At 43.9% G+C, this 21101-nt stretch overlaps 1 protein-coding gene across 7 annotated transcripts in view; it reads right to left on the bottom strand.

Annotated features, from left to right (window-relative positions):
- Positions 1-21101, bottom strand: part of DLGAP3 (DLG associated protein 3) — a 943374-nt gene that overhangs the window by 223356 nt on the left and 698917 nt on the right. The window contains exon 8 of one of the 7 annotated variants that reach the window (XM_073563185.1): positions 17092-18310. The exons of the other annotated variants lie outside the window; for them this stretch is intronic. Coding sequence (XP_073419286.1) covers positions 17154-18310 — 1157 coding nt within the window. The 3' untranslated portion in view covers positions 17092-17153. Of the gene's footprint in view, positions 1-17091; positions 18311-21101 lie in introns of those variants that run through there. 7 annotated transcript variants of the gene reach the window in all.

Here is a 21101-nt window from a genome sequence, read left to right as displayed (position 1 = left end):
TCAGAACAACGAAGGCAGGGATTACGATTGTCGAGGACGACAATAGACAAAGGAAGGAGGAGTGTAGGGAAGGTGACCTGACAGACGGACGGACTTGTCAGAATAGAGAAAGGAAGGTTTGCACAGTTTAGACAGGTCAGTTACTACAGTGGGGAAACAGCTGAGAAAGTGTAGTGGACATGCAGTATCTTGGGTTGACCATTAGAGGGCCGGGAGGAGTGTGAGCAAAGGACTTGACATCAGCTTAGGGCTTAGGAAACTGTAGGTCATGGGGGGCAGAGTTACAGGGAACCAGGAATGATATAAATCTGACAGGAGGGTTCCAGAAAGTTCCAGTCCCCAGGGGGAGCTCCAGTGACAGGAGGACTACGACAGTTTGTGCACTGTGAGGAAAACCAGACCAGGGGGACTGAGGTGAAAGGAAGTCAGGGGGGTGGTCCTGACAGGAAGAACCGCAGTATAGATGAGGCTCTGGGTGTAGGACACCGTATTTGGAACGACGAAACTGACCAGTAAAGTGCTGATGGTGTACGGGCCTAAGGCGGCCACAGTGACTGAGCTGACAGGATCGTCACAGAGTGAAAAAGTGGCGGTACGTATCATTACGTCCCTGGTGTAAAGTACGGTGTGTGAAGTGGCCCTGGACACGGAGGGCCGTGAGAAAGTTATTGCGGTGTGCTGTGAGGGCCGTCAGTCGGACGGTGAACTGTCAGGAGTTCGTAGCACCGTTGTGCAGGTTATAAGGACAGTTGTATGTAGAGGAAATTTTCTTTTGTTGTTTCTCTGTTGTTTTCATTTTCTTTTTCTTTCCTTCTCCGTTCTGTGTATCTTTTCTAGGAAAGTATACGTAGATATGTTTACCTGACAGAGCGGGGATACAAAGAAATGAGGGAGTGTCCATGTCAAAGGAAGGGGGGGAGAGAAGATATGCAATGTTACATTGTTATATGTTGGTTTTAAAAGCAAAGGAAAATGAAAAAAAAAATAAAATAATGGGGTACTTGTGATATTGTAAAGATGTTTTGTTGTATAATATGCACAAGTAAAAGCAACAGGTCCGGGTAAGAGAAGGTCTGAAGGACCAAAGGGAAGTGTGAGGTCCGAAAGGGGTCTATGTGTGGAGATGGTCTGGGAGACCGAGACGCCGACCATGACATGTAACTGAAAGAAAGGTAAAAGAGATGGAAGACGTGAGAAAGACAGCCATCCTAGGTCAGGTCCCCGACACCACGGACACCCCTGAAGGAGGAAGGTGGACGCCGGCAATGATCTGGTAGGTGTGAGGCCTCGATCATGGCGTACCGGACAGTGGAAGGTGACAGAAGGAGAGAGTAGGGGAGGATACACGCCATAGAGAGAATATGGGTGTACCTAGCCCAATTTGAAAGACGTTGTCATGTGGCGTGCGCGCTGGTGAGTGAGGAAGAACCGCAGTATAGACGAGGCTCTGGGTGTAAGACACCGTATTTGGAACGACAAAACTGACCAGTAAAGTGCTAATGGTGTACGGGCCTAAGGCGGCCACAGTGACTGAGCTGACAGGATCGTCACAGAGTGAAAAAGTGGCGGTACGTATCATTACGTCCCTGGTGTAAAGTACGGTGTGTGAAGTGGCCCTGGACACGGAGGGCCGTGAGAAAGATATAGCGGTGTGCTGTGAGGGCCGTCAGTCGGACGGTGGAAAATAAACTTGGACCTGTTGCACCCGAAACTTGCCTCTATCTTGTGTCTGTACATCACTGCGCGGTATACAGAGGGACCACCCCCCAGCCCGGCCCACGACTCTACAGCTGTATACTTCTTGGCTGCAAGCTTATGGCGGCGGTGCTGGCTACTTCCTGAGTCTTGCAGAGACACTGTGCACACTCCTAAGCTGTCCCCGGCCTATTGCCAAGAGGTATCGGGTACTTAAGGCATCTCCACTAGAGTTGAGCGAAACAGGTCGGTCAAATTCATAAGTCGACGACTTTCGCTGAAGTTGGGTTTCATGAAACGAAACCCGACCATAACGTGAGGTCGGCCACGAGGTCGGCGACCAGAGCGCCAAAGTCACGTTTCAAATGATGCTTCCAGCGCCCTTTTTCAGCCAATGATGGAGGACGCACACTGTGGGCAACGCAATGACATGGGCATCGGTCACCACCATCTTTGAGAAGGGCATGCGAGTGATTGGCTTGCTTTGTGTGGCGTCACAGGGGCTATAAAAGGGCGCGCACGCCAACCGCCATCTTACTTCTGCCGATATTAGCATTAGGGAGAGGTTGCACCTGCTGATTCTGAATAAGGGAGAGCGTTAGGCAGGGAAGAAGAAACAAAAAACTGCTTCTGCTGTTAGCGATTTCCACTGTACAACACAACAGTTTGTGTTCAGTGACAGGGGAGGCTATATTTTTTGTGCATCAGCTCTGTTGGTTATTAGGCTGCCTTATAATGCTCCCTGATAGCTGCATTGCTGTTTGCACACTGCTATGCAAACTGCTTTTTTAAAAGCAAAAATACTTTTCTTCCTCTTTTCTGCACAGTTACCAAACGTTCATTTTTCCACACTTTTGTGTGCAGCAGTCCTGCTTATTAGGCTGCCTGCTGCCATACTTTGACTGAGAGCATCATTGTCAGCCTCCTAAAATCTCTAGGGAGCTTCCAATTCTCCCCAATACTATATAGCTGCCATACTTTGACTGAGAGCATCATTGTCAGCCTCCTAAAATCTCTAGGGAGCTTCCAATTCTCCCCAATACTATATACACACCTTGTACTTTGTCATACACCAGCCAATTTCAGCCTGTTAAATTGAGGTGTAATCTATAGTGGGCCTGAGATAATAGTTCAGCCTCCTAAAATCTCTAGGGAGCTTCCAATTCTCCCCAAAACCATATACACACCGTGTACTTTGTCATACACCAGCCAATTTCAGCCTGTTAAATTGAGGTGTAATCTATAGTGAGCCTGAGATAATAGTTCAGCCTCCTAAAATCTCTAGGGAGATTCAAATTCTCCACAATACTATATACACCTTGTACTTTGTTTTACAGTACCATATAGCTGGTGGTATTTTGGGTACATTTTTCCAAAAATGAGGAATTATGGTGGAAGAGGCCGTGGAAGTGGGTGGGGTTGCCAGCTGGTACTGATGGTGGTGGGGGTGGTGGTGCATCTGCTGGTAGTGGCAAAAGCACAATAGCACCTAAGGCAGGAGGTGTTGAGCCTGCGTCATCGACTGTCTCCACAAGGCCTCGAAGGCTCCCTTTTCTGGGAGTAGGTAAACCGCTTTTATAGCCGGAGCTTCAGGAACAAGTTTTGGCTTACATTGCTGACACAGCCTCCAGCTCTATCGCCTCCTCTTCTGAAGTTTCAAAAAATAAAAGCACTGAGTCATCAGTGGAGGCTCCTGGTCAGGAACAACACCTTTCCTTGTGTCCTTCACCCCTACCAAAAGTGAAGGATGTGGCAGGCCACACTACAGATTACTCCATGGAGCTCTTTTCACATACCATGCCTGGGTTATCAAGTCAAATCATGAATTCCCCAGTCCAAGATGAACCTGACATGGAGTGTGGGTGGCCAGCCAGGGCAGTGGGGTTAATTGGTACCGGGCCGGTGTCTGAGGGATGTGTCACGGTGGTGGTGACCCGGTCCGTGGGCATGGGCGTCCATGCAAAGGGGTGAATAATGTTTATAGGTGAATGATACGTGACGCCACCTGTGGTTTCTGATCAGATTGACCAGCGCTGCTGTGTCGCTTCTCTGGGACAGATGTTGTGGTGCAGCTAAGATGTAGAAGACCTGCACAGGTAGGGCCATAGTCGCAGGGCAGATGAAAGAGTTGGTAGGTGGTGTGCAGTGCAGGATGTAGCAGAGCTGTGCGCCAGGCGCAGGAGAAAGATGACAGACACAGTCGTGCAGTTCCTTTACCTGTACTTGGTAAGTGCAGTACAGGACCCAGAGTACAGATGGAGAAGGAGTTGGTCAGCCTGGAAGCAAATTAGGAATTCTGTCTCTGCAGATAGGTAGTGTGGCCTCCGTTCTAGCGCTTATCTGAGGTACTCACAGTACTGAGTTCACTGAAGTTCCCCCTGTTGACTCTCTTCTGAAACTTTCTCATATGGCAGGCAGCCATAGCCTTTTGGCTCACACAAGTCGCTACTGGGACCTCCGAGCCTTAGTTGGGAACAGAGCATTTACAGCTGCTACTTCCTCCGTTTTCTGCTGCAGGACTGTCAGTGTCCCTACAAACTCGGAGACTGGAATCCAGACCATGCGCTCCAGCTAGGAGTGAGCCTTAACTCTGCTCATCCTCCAGCTCCCCTTCTCACATCCACACACTTCCCCTTCCCTTCACAGACTGCCCTAACTTCCCTCCTCCCGACCACAGAGAGCAGCTTCTCAGCAGTCAGGTTCAGAGCTCTCCCTGCTGGTCTGGAGTGGGATCTGTGTTGTGTGTTGGTTTAACTGCTAGAGAGATCCTTCGTTGCTCCCAAGCATGACATCACACTCCCTAGGAGGAAGGTAATGTCACTGTGGCAACTGTACTCCTGGGGGCGCCACAAGTGCACTGATGCCCAGCCACTGCTAGATGATTCTGCTGGTACATTGACCCAGACCACTACATTCCCCTCGCACTCTACACGGCCAGAATCTGACCCTGATGAAACTCAGGTTCCCCTTCCCGCATACTATACCACCTTACACGGTGACAAAGAGGAAGATGCAGATGAAAGTGCAAGCTGCTTGAGCAGGTGGGGGGGCATACTCATGGGCGACGGCACTGGCGCAAAAGTGTCTCTGCACCCGCCGTCAGACACACCACCGTACTATGAGGGGCCCTGTGCCAGTGCCGTCGCCAATGAGTGGGCCCCCCCCTGCTTGCTCAGAATCACAGCACTTGCAAAGTTGAAATACTTACCTCTCCCTGCTCCACCGCCGTGACGTCTTCCGCGTTTCCTGACAGTGACATTCTGGTCAGAGAGCGCGATGACATCACGTCTGTACGCCCTCTGCCTAAACAGTCCAAGTGTGGAGAGATGGAAAAGGGGACGACGAGGAGTCCAGACTAGTACAGGGATTCCCTAGCGAGGAGACTTATTTAATTGTTTTAAAGGTTGGGAGCAATTTTGGGGGAGCACTATACTCTGGAGAATGATATATGGTGCCCACCATACACTGGAGCATTCCAAATGTGGACAACAGACACTGGAGCAGCATTTACAGGGCCCATTATACACTGGAGCATTAGAAATGGGGCCCATTATATATGGAGCATTATTTGGGCCCAAAAGACAGTGGAGCTTCATCCATGGGGACCAACATATACTGTAGCATTATTTGGAGCTCATCATATACTGTATGGAACATTATATGGGACCATTGATTCTGTATGGAGAAATATATGAGCCTCATTACTCTGTATAGCGCACTATGCGGTGGCCATAATACTGTATGGAGTAATATACTGTCCGTTTTTGGAGCTATAGGAGAATTTAAAATGGAAATCAGTCATGTGATGCAAGAAGTGAAGTATTTTTCATTGTGCTATACCGCTATTTCTCTGCCGTATTAGAGGATCATGAATTGTGGCATGTGTTAAAGGAGCCCATTGACACTCTTTGGCCCTGGGCCCACGAAAATCTGGAGCTAGCCCTACCCCCCCAACTTTAGCCAAATAACCCCCAGTTTTCAATGCTTAACTATTATTATAAAGTAAATTAAGGTTGACAAGCTTAAGTAATAAGAAATGATGTTTTTGGCATTAAAATGGGCACTGTAGGTGTGTTTCTTGTCCTCCACGCACTGCCGACTTTTCTTCCCCATTGACTTGCATTGGGTTTCGTGTTTCAGTCGGCCTTCGACTTTTCACGATAATCGGCCGATTTCGTTCGACCCGACTTTTGGGAAAGTCGGGTTTCATGAAACCCGACTCAACCCGAAAAAAGGCAAAGTCGCTCATCTCTAATCTCCACCCATAGGGAGATGCGAGAGCAACAAACTCCCTCAGTCTGTGTGCTGCTACTGAGTTGCCAGGTCCTCTCCTGTTACTGCTTTGCTTCTGTCACCCTGGGGGCTGTATACCCAGGCCTGCTCCTGTTTCCTGTGTGTCATGTTCCACCACCCTGGGGGCTGCAAACCCAGTCCTGCTCCTGACTCCTGTGTGTCCTCTTTTTCCACTCTGGGGGCTGCATTCTCAGGCCTGGATCCTTCGTCCTGCACCTATTCCCGTGTCTGTCCTTGTCTGTACTAAGTCTGTTTCTTGTATCTGTTCGTATCCTTGCCTGTTTCCTTCCCAACTCAGCTGTGTGTAGCCTTGTGTCTACTCCTTCTGCTTTGCTCTCCCCTCCACTACCTGCGGCTTTGTTCTCCACTCTGCGCCCTGCAGCTCTGCTCTCCACTCTGCGCCCTGCGGCTCTGCTCCGCACCCTGCGGCTCAGCTCTCTGCTCCACACCCTGCGGCTCTGCTCTGCTCTCTGCTCTGCACCCTGCGGCTCTGCTCTGCTCTCCGCTCCACACCCTGCGGCTCTGCTCGGCTCTCCGCTCCACAACCTGTGGTTTTGCTCTGCTCCCGTTCTGCACCTTGCGGTTCTGCTCTGCTCCCATGCCGCACCTTGCGCTTCTTCGTCCTTCTAGTCTGATCTGGTTCCTAATAGTACCTGCTCCCTTATCATACTCGTACCTGCCTGTGTTCCTACTCTACCCGTAATGGTTCCGGTTCCTCCAGTCTGATCCGTGCCCGGCCGTGCCTGCCAGAGAGCCAGCTGTGCCCGCCTTCCTACCAGAGTGCCAGCCGTGCTAGTCTTGCCTGAGCCTGTCACTAGTGTTTCGTCCCCCAGTGGGATCAGCTGCTACTGCCAGACACAGCCCTGGAGTGGTACCTGGAAGCTACCTGCCACACAAGCCTGACCTCACCACTAGAGGCTCCAGTGAACACCAAGGTAGCTGCTAAGTCACGCCACTCTAGGGTAGTCTGGTTTGTGGCATAGTGGGGCCTCAATCCTCGCTCGAGCCATCCAGTCTGGGTGCGGGCATTACATAACATGTATTACATAGATACTACTTGTATGCATATATACAGTACATGTTGATATGTATATACAGTATATATACATACAGTATATATACACACAAATATTTATGTATATACTGTATATACAGTGAGTACAGAAAGTATTCGGACCCCATTAAATTTTTCACTCTGTGTTTCATTGCAGCCATTTGGTAAATGCAAAAAAGTTCATTTTTTTTTACTCATTAATGTACACTCTGCACCCCATCTTGACTGAAAAAAACTTTTTGGTGATAATTCAAAGCGGTATGTGTGGAGAAAACCAGGCACTGCTTATCACCTGCCCAATACAATCCCAATAGTGAAACATGGTGGTGGCAGCACCATGCTATGGGGGTGTTTTTCAGCTGCAGGGACAGGACGACTGGTTGCAAAAGGTTCCCTTTCCAACAAGACAATGACCCTAAGCACACAGCTTAAATAACAAAGGAATTGCTTCAGAACAACTCTGTGACCATTCTTGACTGGCCCAGCCAGAGCCCTGACCTCAACCCAATTGAGCATCTTTGGAGAGACCTGAAAATGGCCGTCCACCAACATTCACCATCTAACCTGATGGAACTGGAGAGGATCTGCAAGGAAGAATGGCAGAGGATCCCCAAATCCAGGTGTGAAAAACTTGTTGCATCGTTCCCAAGAAGACTCATGGCTGTACTAGTGCAAAAGGGTGCTTCTACTCAATACTGAGCTAAGGGTCAGAATACTTATGACCATGTGATATTTCAGTTTTTCTTTTTAAAAAATTTGCAAAAAATTCTACATTTGTTTTTTTTCAGCCAAGATGGGGTGCAGAGCGTATATTAATGAGAAAAAAAATGAAGTTTATTGAATTTACAAAATGGCTGCAATGAAACAAAGAGTGAAAAATTTAAAGGGGTCTGAATACTTTCTGTAACCAATGTACTACTGCCTTTTCACACACATATTTCTATATATCTATCTATCTATCTATATGTATATAGCAGATGAAACAAGCACCAGTAAATATATTTCTATTTACATGAAATCCGCAATAACCCATCCAACCTACACAGGCAAGGAAATCAAACCATAGATGTCCATAAATTATGTTATGTGTAATAATGAGAAATGACACAGGGAAAAGTATTCCACATGCTTACTGAAATTTATTTAAAGGGAACCTGTCAGCAGGGTTGTGCACAGTAACCCACAGACAATGTCAGGTCAGCGCTGTTATACTGATTAAAATGATACCTTGGTTGATGAAATCCATCTTGTGGTTGTTGTTTAATCTTTATTTGCAGCTTTCAGTTAATGAGATTCTCATTCTACGGGGTGGCCTGTGGAGGGGTCTTCATGTGGTGCTCTGAATAGGTATTCATACTGAAGACTGCTTACAGGTCACTGATTACACAGCACAATCCCGCTAACAGGTTCGCTTAAACATTTCGTACAAAAGTCTTTGTTGGTGATGACAGCTTCAAGGTTCTTCCTGAATGTAGGTGATGCGATGCCTTCAAAGTTATTTCACCCACTGTGTACAGTATATATATATATATATATATACACAGTACAGACCAAAAGTTTGGACACACCTTCTCATTCAAAGAGTTTTCTTTATTTTCATGACTATGATAATTGTAGATTCACTCTGAAGGCATCAAAACTATGAATTAACACATGCGGAATTATATAATTAACAAAAAAGTGTGAAACAACTGAAAATATGTCTTATATTCTAGGTTTTTCAAAGTAGCCACATTTTGCTTTGATTACTGCTTTGCATTCTCTTGATGAGCTACAAGAGGTAGTCACCGGAAATGGTCTTCCCACAGTCTTGAAGGAGTTCCCAGAGATGCTTAGCACTTGTTGGCCCTTTTGCCTTCACTCTATGGTCCAGCTCACCCTAAACCATCTCGATTGTGTTCAGGTCTGGTGACGGTGGAGGCCAGGTCATCTGGCGTAGCACCCCATCACTGTCCTTCTTGGTCAATTAGCCCTTACACAGCCTGGAGGTGTGTTTGGGTTCATTGTCCTGTTGAAAAATAAATGATGGTCCAACTAAACCCAAACCGGATGGAATAGCATGCTGCTTCAAGATGCTGTGGTAGCCATGCTGGTTCAGTATGCCTTCAATTTTGAATACATCCCGAACAGTGTTACCTGCAAAGCACCCCCACACCATCACACTTTCTCCTCCATGCTTCATGGTGGGAACCAGGCACGTAGAGTCCATCCGTTCACCTTTTCTGCATCGCACAAAGACATGGTGGTTGGAACCAAAGATCTCAAATTTGGACTCATCAGACCAAAGCACAGATTTCCACTGGTCTAATGTCCATTCCTTGTGTTCTTTAGCCCAAACAAGTCTCTTCTGCTTGTTGTCTGTTCCTAGCAGCTACTTTACCATTAAGGAATGCTGCACAAAGTCTCCTCTTAACAGTTGTTGAAGAGATGTGTCTGCTGCTAGAACTCTGTGGGGCATTGACCTGGTCTCTAATCTGAGCTGCTGTTAACCTGCGATTTCTGAGGCTGGTGACTTGGATGAACTTATTCTCCACAGCAGAGGTGACGCTTCGTCTTCCTTTCCTGGGGCGGTCCTCATGTGAGCCAGCTTCTTTGTAGCACTTGATGGTTTTTGACACTGCACTTGGGGACACTTTCAAAGTTTTCCCAATTTTTTGGACTGACTGACCTTCATTTCTTAAAGTAATGATGGCCACTCGTTTTTCTTTACTTAGCTGCTTTTTTCTTGCCATAATGCAAATTCTAACAGTCTATTCAGTAGGACTATCAGCTGTGTGTCCACCAGACTTCTGCACAACACAACTGATGGTCCCAACCCTATTTATAAGGCAAGAAATCCCACTTATTAAACCTGACAGGGCACACCTGTGAAGTGAAAACCATTTCTGGTGACTACCTCTTGAAGCTCATCAAGAGAATGCCAAGAGTGTGCAAAGCAGTAATCAAAGCAAAAGGTGGCTACTTTGAAGAACCTAGAACATAAGACATATTTTCAGTTGTTTCACACTTTTTTGTTAATTACATAATTCCACATGCGTTAATTCATAGTTTTGATGCCTTCAGAGTGAATCTACAATTTTCATAGTGTATATATATATATATATATATATATATATATATATACACACACAGTTGTGGCCAAAAGTATTGACACCCCTGCAATTTTGTCAGATAATACTCAGTTTCTTCCTGAAAATGATTGCAAACACAATTTCTTTGGTATTATTATCTTCATTTAATTTGTCTTAAATGAAAAAACACAAAAAGAATTGTCCTAAAGCCAAATTGGATATAATTCCATACCAAACTTAAAAAGGAGGGTGGACAAAAGTATTGGCACTGTTCGAAAAATCATGTGATGCTTCTCTAATTTGTGTAATTAACAGCACCTGTAACTTACTTGTGGCACCTAACAGGTGTTGGCAATAACTAAATCACACTTGCAGCCAGTTGACATGGATTAAAGTTAACTCAACCTCTGTCCTGTGTTCTTGTGTGTACCACATTGAGCATGGAGAAAAGAAAGAAGACCAAAGAACTGTCTGAGGACTTGAGAAACCAAATTGTGAGGAAGCATGAGCAATCTCAAGGCTACAAGTCCATCTCCAAAGACCTGAATGTTCCTGTGTCTACCGTGCGCAGTGTCATCAAGAAGTTTAAAGCCCATGGCACTGTGGCTAACCTCCCTAGATGTGGACGGAAAAGAAAAATTGATAAGAGATTTCAACGCAAGATTGTGCGGCTGTGGGATAAAGAACCTCGACTAACATCCAAACAAGTTCAAGCTGCCCTGCAGTCCGAGGGTACAACAGTGTCAACCCGTACTATCTGTCGGCGCCTGAATGAAAAGGGACTGTATGGTAGGAGACCCAGGAAGACCCCACTTCTTACCCCGAGACATAAAAAAGCCAGGCTGGAGTTTGCCAAAACTTACCTGAAAAAGCCTAAAACGTTTTGGAAGAATGTTCTCTGGTCAGATGAGACAAAAGTAGAGCTTTTTGGGCAAAGGCATTAACATAGAGCTTACAGGAGAAAAAAAGAGGCATTCAAAGAAAAGAACACGGTCCCTACAGTCAAACATGGTGGAGGTTCCCTGATGTTTTAGGGTTGCTTTGCTGCCTCTGTCACTGGACTGCTTGACCGTGTGCATGGCGTTATGAAGTCTGAAGACTACCAACAAATTTTGCAGCATAATGTAGGGCCCAGTGTGAGAAAGCTGGGTCTCCCTCAGAGGTCATGGGTCTTCCAGCAGGACAATGACCCAAAACACACTTCAAAAAGCACTAGAAAATGGTTTGAGAGAAAGCACTGGAGACTTCTAAGGTGGCCAGCAATGAGTCCAGACCTGAATCCCATAGAACACCTGTGGAGAGATCTAAAAATGGCAGTTTGGAGAAGGCACCCTTCTAATATCAGGGACTTGGAGCAGTTTGCCAAGGAAGAATGGTCTAAAATTCCAGCAGAGCATTGTAAGAAACTCATTGATGGTTACCGGAAGTGGTTGGTTTCAGTTATTTTGGCTAAAGGTCTTGCAACCAATTATTAGGCTGAGGGTGCCAATACTTTTGTCTGGCCCATTTTTGGAGTTTTGTGTGAAATGATCAATGTTTTGCTTTTTGCTTCATTCTCTTTTGTGTTTTTTTCATTTAAGACAAAATAAATGAAGATAATAATATCAAAGAATTTGTGTTTGCAATCATTTTCAGGAAGAAACTGAGTATTATCTGACAAAATTGCAGGGGTGTCAATACTTTTGGCCACAACTGTGTATATATATATATAGTCCTCAAGATGAAAGCAGCACACCAAAAGATATCCAGTCAAAATGCTATTTATTAGCCCATCTGGCTAGTTGCCCATACAGCGACGTTTCGGCCCTGGGAGTTGTGGACCTTTCTCAAGCTTGAGAAAGGTCCACAAATCCCAGGACCGAAACGTCGCTGTATGGGCAACTAGCCAGATGGGCTAATAAATAACACTTTGACTGGATTTCTTTTGGTGTGCTGCTTTCATCTTGAGGACTATTTTTGAGGTTTGGCATATGCCTGGAAGGCTTGCACCTTTACATACCCCGGTAGAATTTTTTCAAATTACTGTGTCTTCTCTTTTTAAATCATAATGACAACCCAAAACATCCAAATGACCCTGATCAAAAGTTCACATTCCCTGGTGATTTTGGCCTGATAACATGCACAGAAGTTGACACAAATGGGTTTGACTGGCTACTAAAGGTAACATCCTCACCTGTGACCTGCTTGCTTGTAATCAGTGTGTGTGCATAAAAGCTTAGTGAGTTTTTGGGATCCAGACAGACTCTTGCATCTTTTATCCAGCCAGTGATGTTTCTGGATTGTCAGTCATGGGGAAAGTAAAAGAATTGTTAACGGATCTACGAGAAAAGGTAGTTGAACTGTATAAAACAGTAAAGGGATACAAAAAGATATCCAAGAAATTGATAATGCCAGTCAGCAGCATTCAAACTGTGATTAACAAATGGAAAATCAGGGGCTCTGTAAAAACAAAACCACGGTCAGGTAGACCAACAAAAATTTTATCCACAACTGCTGAGAAAATTGTTCGGGATGCAAAGAAAAACCCACAAATAACATTAGCTGAAATACTGGACTCTCTGAAAAGTAGCAGTATGGCTGTTTCCAGATGCACAATAAGGAGGCACTTGAAGAAAAATTGGCTGCATGGTCGAGTCGCCAGAAGAAAGCCATTACTGTGCAAATGCCACTATGTATCTCGCCTACAATATGCCAAACAGCAGAGAAAATCCTCAAAACTTCTGGAACAAGGTAATTTGGAGTGATGAGCTGTACCATCAGAGAAAATAAAGAACCTCATCCACAACTACCACAAAAGACTTCAAGCTGTCATTGATGTTAGAGGGGGCAATACACGGTATCAAGAAATGGGGTATGTGAACTTTTGATCAGGGTCATTTGGATGTTTTGGGTTGTCATTATGATTTAAAAAGAGAAAACACAGTAGTTTGACAATAAATGGCTTCACCCAACCACTAATCATGAGTGGTGAAAAAGTTTTGTTGTTATCATTCATATTCTCTGTGCATATATATTGTATAAACCTGCATATGTAACTTGAAAAGCAAGATTTTCATTTTCTTTTCTTCAGAAGAATAAGGCTTTCCAAAACAAGCTGGTGGTGCAATTTTTAATATTGGAAATATGGCTATTCATAATATGGAAAAAAAAGAGTTTTGCAGAGCTACAGATTGGTGAAGGACACTGTTGATGCCACAGATAATTGTAATTAACATTTGCTCGCGAGGGCCGCAGCCGCTGTATGAATGGCCTTGTACCCACTGGGGATGACGATGGGAGGATAGATCTGCAGCTGTATGCTAATCTGCCAGCTTCTAAACCATTCCGAAAGGTCAACATATTGAGATTTCCCCAGCTCATTTCCTTCTCACAATACTTATTGATTCAGACCATCTTTTTAGAAGTGTATGGTTTTAATTAGCAAATCATTGTTCGGAGGCTTTTCAAACAGTAAATTGTGGTAAAATAAGTGAAAGTTTCTCTTTGTTGATGCAATAAGCATACACTATGCAAACTACATGACAATCTCTGACCCAAATCTGCTCTGCAAGTCTGATGTTGCTTTCACCAAATGTAATTTATCCTTGCATAGTAAAGACGAAGGAAAGCAAGAGTGAAAGAATGAGGATGAAGATTATTGTGTGTAGTAAAAAGCTGACATCTGAAGCCAGAAGTGGATCCAGCAGGAAGAAATATAAGGCTAGCGATACAACTAAAGGTGTGCAACATTAAGAAAGCCTAGCATCTAATGTGGTCGCCTAGTGATCTGGGAGTTAGTTTACAAGAAATCTGTCACCAGGTTTTTGCCTTCAAATCTAAGAACAGCATAATGTAGAGACATAGTTCCAGCAGTGTGTTACTCACTGGGCTGCTTGCTGTAGTTTTGATAAAATCATTGTTTTATCATTAGGAAAATCATCACTAGAGGACTAATAGACCTGCTGCCATGTAGTCCTCCATATTCATCAGCTCTGTATAACCCCACCCAATCACTGATTTGCAACTTTCTGCCTATGCACAGTGTACACAGAACGCTGCCAATCAATGATGAGGGTGGGGTTATACTGAGCTCAGCATTCAGAGAACTGATAGATCTGCAGCAGATTAAACATTGTTTTTATGAAAATTACAGCACGGAGCTTAGTCAGTGATACATCGCTGTTATCGGGGTTTTCATCTCTACATTATGCTGCCCTCAGATGGGATACCAAAGACCCAGTGACAGATTCCCTTCAAATGCCAATAGTGCAACACTGTTTCTCATTCTCCCCTGGTTCTCACATGGCCAGAAGATCATTACAAGGAGAAGTAGAATGGCAGGTTGTAATGTGCTCTGCCTCTCCATTTAAGTCTATGAAACCAAAGATACCAAAGGATACACAAACGCTGCACAACTTGCCACTCCGTTACTCTCCTCATGGCCAGGGTCAGAAAAAGGTGAATGGTTGACAAAGATGAATGGAGTGGCAGATACAGTGATGCTTGAACGTTTGTAAACCCTTCAGAATTGTATATATTTCTGTATAAATTTGACCAAAAACTAAACCAAATTTTTGTACAAGTTAAATATCTACATTTAGGACTTCTGTTACAATCTGATGTAGTTTTAGATAAAAATTATGAGGAAATATGGAAAATTCTCAAGGACTAACAAACTTTGAAATACCCTGTTCACATCTAAGGTGGAGACTCCATCTAACGCAATAATTTTTAATGAGAAAATAGCCCCGCATGTTGACAAATGCAACAATGTACTGGAGCCTCATGGACCCAACTATTGGGTTCTGTTGAAGGAATACAAGTATTTGATGGAGTTATTGATCTAGAAGAGCAGTATGGCTTTATTACAAATATAAGTCACAATGCATGTGTTATCTGCAAAGAACCTGAAGGCTGTTTAGAGGACAATGAGGGGGGAATCATGTTGCACTCTCAAGACTCCAGCTGTGATAGAGGAGAGAGTGACAGGTAACAAAAAAATGTTAAAGTGTAAGTTCATAGAATGTTCGAATTTGACTTAAAGGTTATGGACACCTTGGCACTGTGTTTTTTTAATTTGCTTACTAAAAAAAATAATAAATAATCATCAGTAAACATTTACTACCATTTTTCAGCCACAAAGCCACTGTAACACCTTCATGTAGCTGGCTGTGCTGCTGCAAACTGTTCTTCGCTTCTGTCAGCTAAGGCCTTAATTTTTTTGGATTAGTGAAAGCCTGATTTCTCCTCCCACATTAGCACAGTATAAAAGAAAGCAGTGGGAAAGGGGAGGAGACTGTACATAGCAGAACAAGCTTTATTAAAGAGGGAAGAGCCACCATTATAGAGTCAGCAGGGAAGTTGAGGAAGGCAGCAGGACCCTGGAAGTACTTGACTTCCTAGAGAAGGACATACACACAAGGAGTTGGTTGCAACTTCTTATCAGGGGTAAAGCTTCCTGTCTGAAATATACTACAACTGTTTTAACTTAAGGTTAACCAATAACTAAAGTAAAAAACATTTTTGCCAAGTCAAAGGTGTCCATAACTTTTAAAAATATAAATAAGTAACACATGCAACACTTAAATTGGTAGTAACTGAATGTTAGGCCCTAGTCACTCAATCAATTTTCATGTATCTGTTATGCTCTTGTTACTTGTCTTTTGTGTGGGTGGATAAAACACCTACCCATTATTATCTATGCAGTTCTTCTCATACCCGGTATGCAAAAACAGTGACATGGCTAATTTTAATCCGGTTTGTGGATCAAATTTGTCTATTCATTATTGTGCCATCCATAGAGATGAATGAAAAGCTTCGGATAAGAGCTTATCCGCATAGCTACAGCGCTAACCAAATAGGTGCATCGGGAATCCGGACACCTGGAGCACTCCCGATGATCAGCTGTTCAGCTCCGCAGCTGCATGTGTAGCGGCTGTTTCACTGTCACAACACATGTATGAAGAGCCCAACAAACAGGCACTCCATGCATGCGTTGTGACTGTCACACAGCCACGACATATACAGCTGCGGAGCCGAACAGCTGATCATCGGGAGTTGCTCCAGGTATCCGGGTCCAGATGCAGCTATTCAGTAAGCGCTATAGCTATTCAGATAAGCTATTTGATCAACTTTAGCCATCCATTTTTCATAGCTAATTAATCTTGGAAACCTCTAATAGCTTTTCTTTTATAGTACATAAGGACACATAGGTCAAAAATGGCTGAAAATCGAATTCAACACCATGAAAAGCGATTCATTTTTGGTGCATGATAAAAAACTTGCATGGGATTCCAGTCTAACTCAGAAAGGTGTTTCATGGTGTTGTAGGTAGGGATGAGCGAGTAGTGAAATACTCGGACTCGCTGTACTCGTTACGAGTAGCTCCTAATACTCGGGTACTCGTAACGAGTAGTGAGTCCAATGTTATTCTATGGGAAATGCGAGTAATGGGCTATGTGTGTGTGCTGGGCTGGGCGGGGACTGTGAGAAGACTGTGCCGGGCTGTGTGGGACTGTGCTGGGCTGTGCGGGGACTGTGCAGGGCTGTGCGGGACTGTGCTGGGCTGTGCGGGACTGTGCTGCGCTGTGCAGGTACTGTGCGGGGATTGTGCCAGGCTGTGCTGGACTGTGTCGGGCTGTGCGAGGGTTGTGCGGGACTGTGCCAGACTGTGCGGGATTGTGCTGGGCTGTGCGGGGACTGTCCAGGCTGTGCCAAATATTGCGAGGTGAGTAGTGAAATTTACTCGCCAGGATTTGAGTACCGCGATTACCATATTACTCGCCGAATACCAAATCCTAACGAGTATACTCGCTCATCCCTAGTTGTAGGTCTTTACATTTCTATCATATTTCCTTTCTTTCTGTTCTGTGATTCAAATTTGTTACACGTAATGTTATATTAGAAGTCCAACCTTATTTTAATATGCAAAGAACCTCACAAAACTGATTCAATCATGTTATATATACAGAAATAGTCACAGCAATAAAAAAAGACAAATGATTTTCAACACCTTCTTTATTGTTGTAAAACATGAAAAAGGCCTGTTCCCAGTTCTTAATTTATCCATGGATATCCCCCATCACTGGTTTTGGGTGGACACGGGGGCGGCCACGAGGTTGTCCTCTTCTGCGCAGAGGGCCGATAAGTCGGCTCCCTGCCCAGGTGGGATTTTCGCCGCTACCCCTGGCCATAGTGCTTGGCATAGAAGACCCAGTTCTTGGATCTTGAAGAAAGAATTGAGCAAAAGAACAGGGCAAAGTGGCTGAAACTGAAGAAATGCGTGTCCCTCTTGGACGTGTTAGTCCACCACGAGCCCTTCGGGTAGTAGTTGCAGTGCCACTGCATGGTGTTCCCCTGCCTTCTGGACCCTGACCATCTTGTGCAATAGCTCTCTCTTGCCTTCTTTTTCTAAGTTCATCTCGGATATCACCTAGCACACCAAGTAGCTGACGATGAAGCTCTCTATCTCTAGCTCTTTCCTCACGCTGCCGGGTCATTTCTTCTTCTTTTAAAGCCAATTCTTGACGGTATAATTGGTCCCTCAATTTCTCTAGCTGCAAAAGGCGATGAAGACTAGCTCTCCAACGAGCTCTTCTATCATCTTTAGCACGAGGGCGTCCCAGTCTTCTTGGCATTGTTGCACTAGAGGCCTGGTCACCCTCAGGATACTCAGAAGACAAAAGGGACTCATTACAGCTATGTTCACTGCGCTGAGATGAAGCAAGTTGGTGATCTTCTTCCCCATTATTATCTTTTCTGTGGTCTTGCATCAAAGGCCAAACCATTCCTCCAGGCAAAGAACCAATCTCTGTTTGCTGACTACCTCCATCTCTCTCAGACTGTGTAGACTCTGCTGACTCAGGTACCCTGTCAGATGGTGGAATATCTGAGTCACTCTCATCCCCCCAACCTGTATGTGCTGAAAGATAGCAGAGAGGATCTTCAGTGGAAGAAGCTAATGGACCTGGAGAAACACGCCTAAAAGACTGTTTGATCTGTCTCCCCACAGTGAGAGACACTCGCACTTCCTCTTTTGTTGGGGACCAGTGCTCAAGGTAAGGATTCATAATCATTCCTTGACATCTTCTGCTTTCTAGCTCTTGGTCTTCTGTATCTCCTTCTACTGATGTAGTACTGTATGTTACTAATGTTCCACTTCTTTGAGGTGGTGACAATGCTGATCTCATAGGGGACCTTTGATTTGGCAGTGATGATGCTGTGGGAATAAAGCAGAAAAACTGGTAAACCACATAGCACAAGGAAGAAGCTCCCAAAAAACTAATATCTAGTGCATTGATCTAACACTAATATCCTGCAAAAATGCCTTATCTAGCCAATGCTTGTGGATTAAGTTTTTGGTCTACTGTTTAGTGAAAAACTTTGTGGTTTTGCAATGAAAAAAAAAGTGTAAAACATTGTGTTTGTAAGAGCTCAAAAATATTAAGATTCTGCATGGGGAAATATTTCTGTAATGCAAAAAATTGAATGATACCTCTGTAAAATGTTTTTAATTGAGTAAAAGGGATTTTTACAACATGGCTTACAAATCCCTTACATTGCATTTAAGTAAACTTGTAGAAAAAGTTCAAATGCTGTCAAAGGAAATGTTTTTCATATTTAATTTACATTAAATCATTTTGCTATTTGAACCCACTTTCAAACACCTATTTTAGCAAACCTAGAATTGTGACAGGCCACAAAATGCATCTTCTATAATCCTTGATATGATGTGCTTTGCAGTGTACAGACTTTTCCCCATGCAGTTTTTTGGACTGCTCTGCCTTTAGCCCCTGCTGTTGCCTACAGAATCCAGAAAGCAAAAAAAACAGGGAGTATGGGCCTCGGCTATGGATTTCAGGGTGCAGGACCTTCAGCAGAAGCTAAAGAAGAGGGTTGCCTGGAGTCGCAGTGCTGGATTGGGTGGCTTGCGCAATGACTGATGCTCTGCGTTGGAGCTGAGCGAAAAATATCCATACAGCTAAATCATTGGTATTCTACTGTATTTTAATGTACAGTATGTCTTAAAAAGGGATTGTATCATTAAAAAGGTAATGTTACAGGGTAATGAAGCACCCTTCACTAATCTATCTCATTTAAGCAGGCTACCAAAGAACGTGCAATATATTTAGATATATATTTATTGTGATTAATGTGGTTTTCTTTGAAGGAAACCACTATGGGAAACCTGGCTTTTTCAGGTAAGAAAACAGTTACGGTTACAGTCTTCAAAAATCGATTGGGAATTTATCAGCTAATGTACTAATTATCTTCTGTCTTTGCTAAAACTACAGATATGTCCCTTAGTACAATGCATTATATTGAAGTCTGTTGAGCTTACCTGGATCAGCTTTGATGCCTTCCAGCTCACCCACCATTCTGCACAACATGCAAGAAAGGAGAACCCTTCCCTCTTACTGGGATGGGGGTTATGAGCATGGTGGCCCCTCCTGGCAGCCCTGATCGGGAAGCTCCTCTTTAAATCTTGCCGAAGGTCCAGGCACCCAATGTCTTGTGTTGAGACTCTTGGTACATCATGCATAGCCGAGGCCGCTGGATCTGTGTCCACAGCTGGGGCTCTCTTGATATTTATTAGATGGGGGTTACAATTTTATATTATACTGAGGGTAACGATGAATGCTTATTATAAGGAGCTTTTAAATAATAACTGTTTATTTAACAGGCATTGATAGACAGGGGCAAATGATCACTAGGACAATTAGTAAGGAATTATTAAGCATTTCATCTCAAGTTGAACAAATGTTTCTTTCTGTAGCTGTAACCATTCAGTCAAGTTTATGTATGCTATCAGGAGGGACAAGAACTTTTGCCTGTGTCTGTGTGCTACAAGTGTGCTGTATACATTTGTTAGATAATACACCCAGCATTTATGATGAACAGTCATACTGCACATTGCACTAGATAAACAAAACAGTTTTAATCAAGATAAAACCAAGCTCAAGTTAAGTTCAAGAATTTTCCTAAGTTACCTAGTGATTCCGTAAATGCGACTACAGTAGCATAGTTCTGCAATAAGAATTAACATCTTCACTTTGACCTCCCAGTGTAAACTTTAGAGTGCCAATACACAACATACAATTTCTTTGAGTACTTTCAGGCTTCTCACAGAATTAAAAATATATGTCCATTGATAAGTTACCTCTAGCACACAGAAATAGCAAGGTTTCCTAAGCTTGTCAGTAACTCGTTAATGACAATCTACAAAAAGCTCTTCTCTAGCTCTACAAGCCAGGTTTTAGCTGAAAGTCTCCATATATATATTTTTTTAATTGTTCAGACGCAGTTGCAATATACAGCAATACTCTGAGTTGTATGCAATCTTGTGGACTGTTGCTAGATGTTGACTTTGGCTGTGACACGGGTTACGGGGCCAAAGATCACTTACTACTACAACGCAGCCCAATGCAAGTGAAAGGGGTCACCTTCTAAGGTTCAGTGACCACCCTAGGCAAGTTGCAAAAAATGCAACTGAGTCCAACTTTATGTGACTTGCCAGTCATGATCCCGATATCTTGGGGTTCACCACCCGAAAACGTTACGATGTAGTAGTTACACACGGCAATTTTTTGGCTATGTTGTGGCCAAAGTAGCCTTCTGGCCCCAGCCTTATTGTTACCATGTGTGAAACAACACGTTTCAAGATACAATTTAACTTTCAGTTTTACATGCAATTGCGTCTGACAAGAACAACACAGCATTGAGCCATCAAACAACATAGGTGGGACATATAAAAGATATTTTGTACTGTAATTGTGCAACAAATACAACGGGCTGATGAAAGTACAAAGATACTGGAACCGGGAACATTTAGTCAACATGAAAATGCCACATACACATGTACAATTTACCCTGAGAATAGATTTTACACAATTTACAGTTTACCTAATATTACCACTTAAATAAAAAAATGTTCGCAAAAGCCACCTTCCATCAAACTGCAGAAAAAGAAAAACTGCTTTAGAAGAAGATGAAGAGGGGGTTATTTTGCC

This window comes from Dendrobates tinctorius, unplaced genomic scaffold (genome assembly GCF_039654945.1).
Source record: "Dendrobates tinctorius isolate UK_male_01 unplaced genomic scaffold, ASM3965494v1 ptg000015l, whole genome shotgun sequence".
In the NCBI taxonomy this organism is placed as follows: domain Eukaryota; kingdom Metazoa; phylum Chordata; class Amphibia; order Anura; family Dendrobatidae; genus Dendrobates; species Dendrobates tinctorius.
This window is presented reverse-complemented; position numbering and strand designations above follow the sequence as displayed.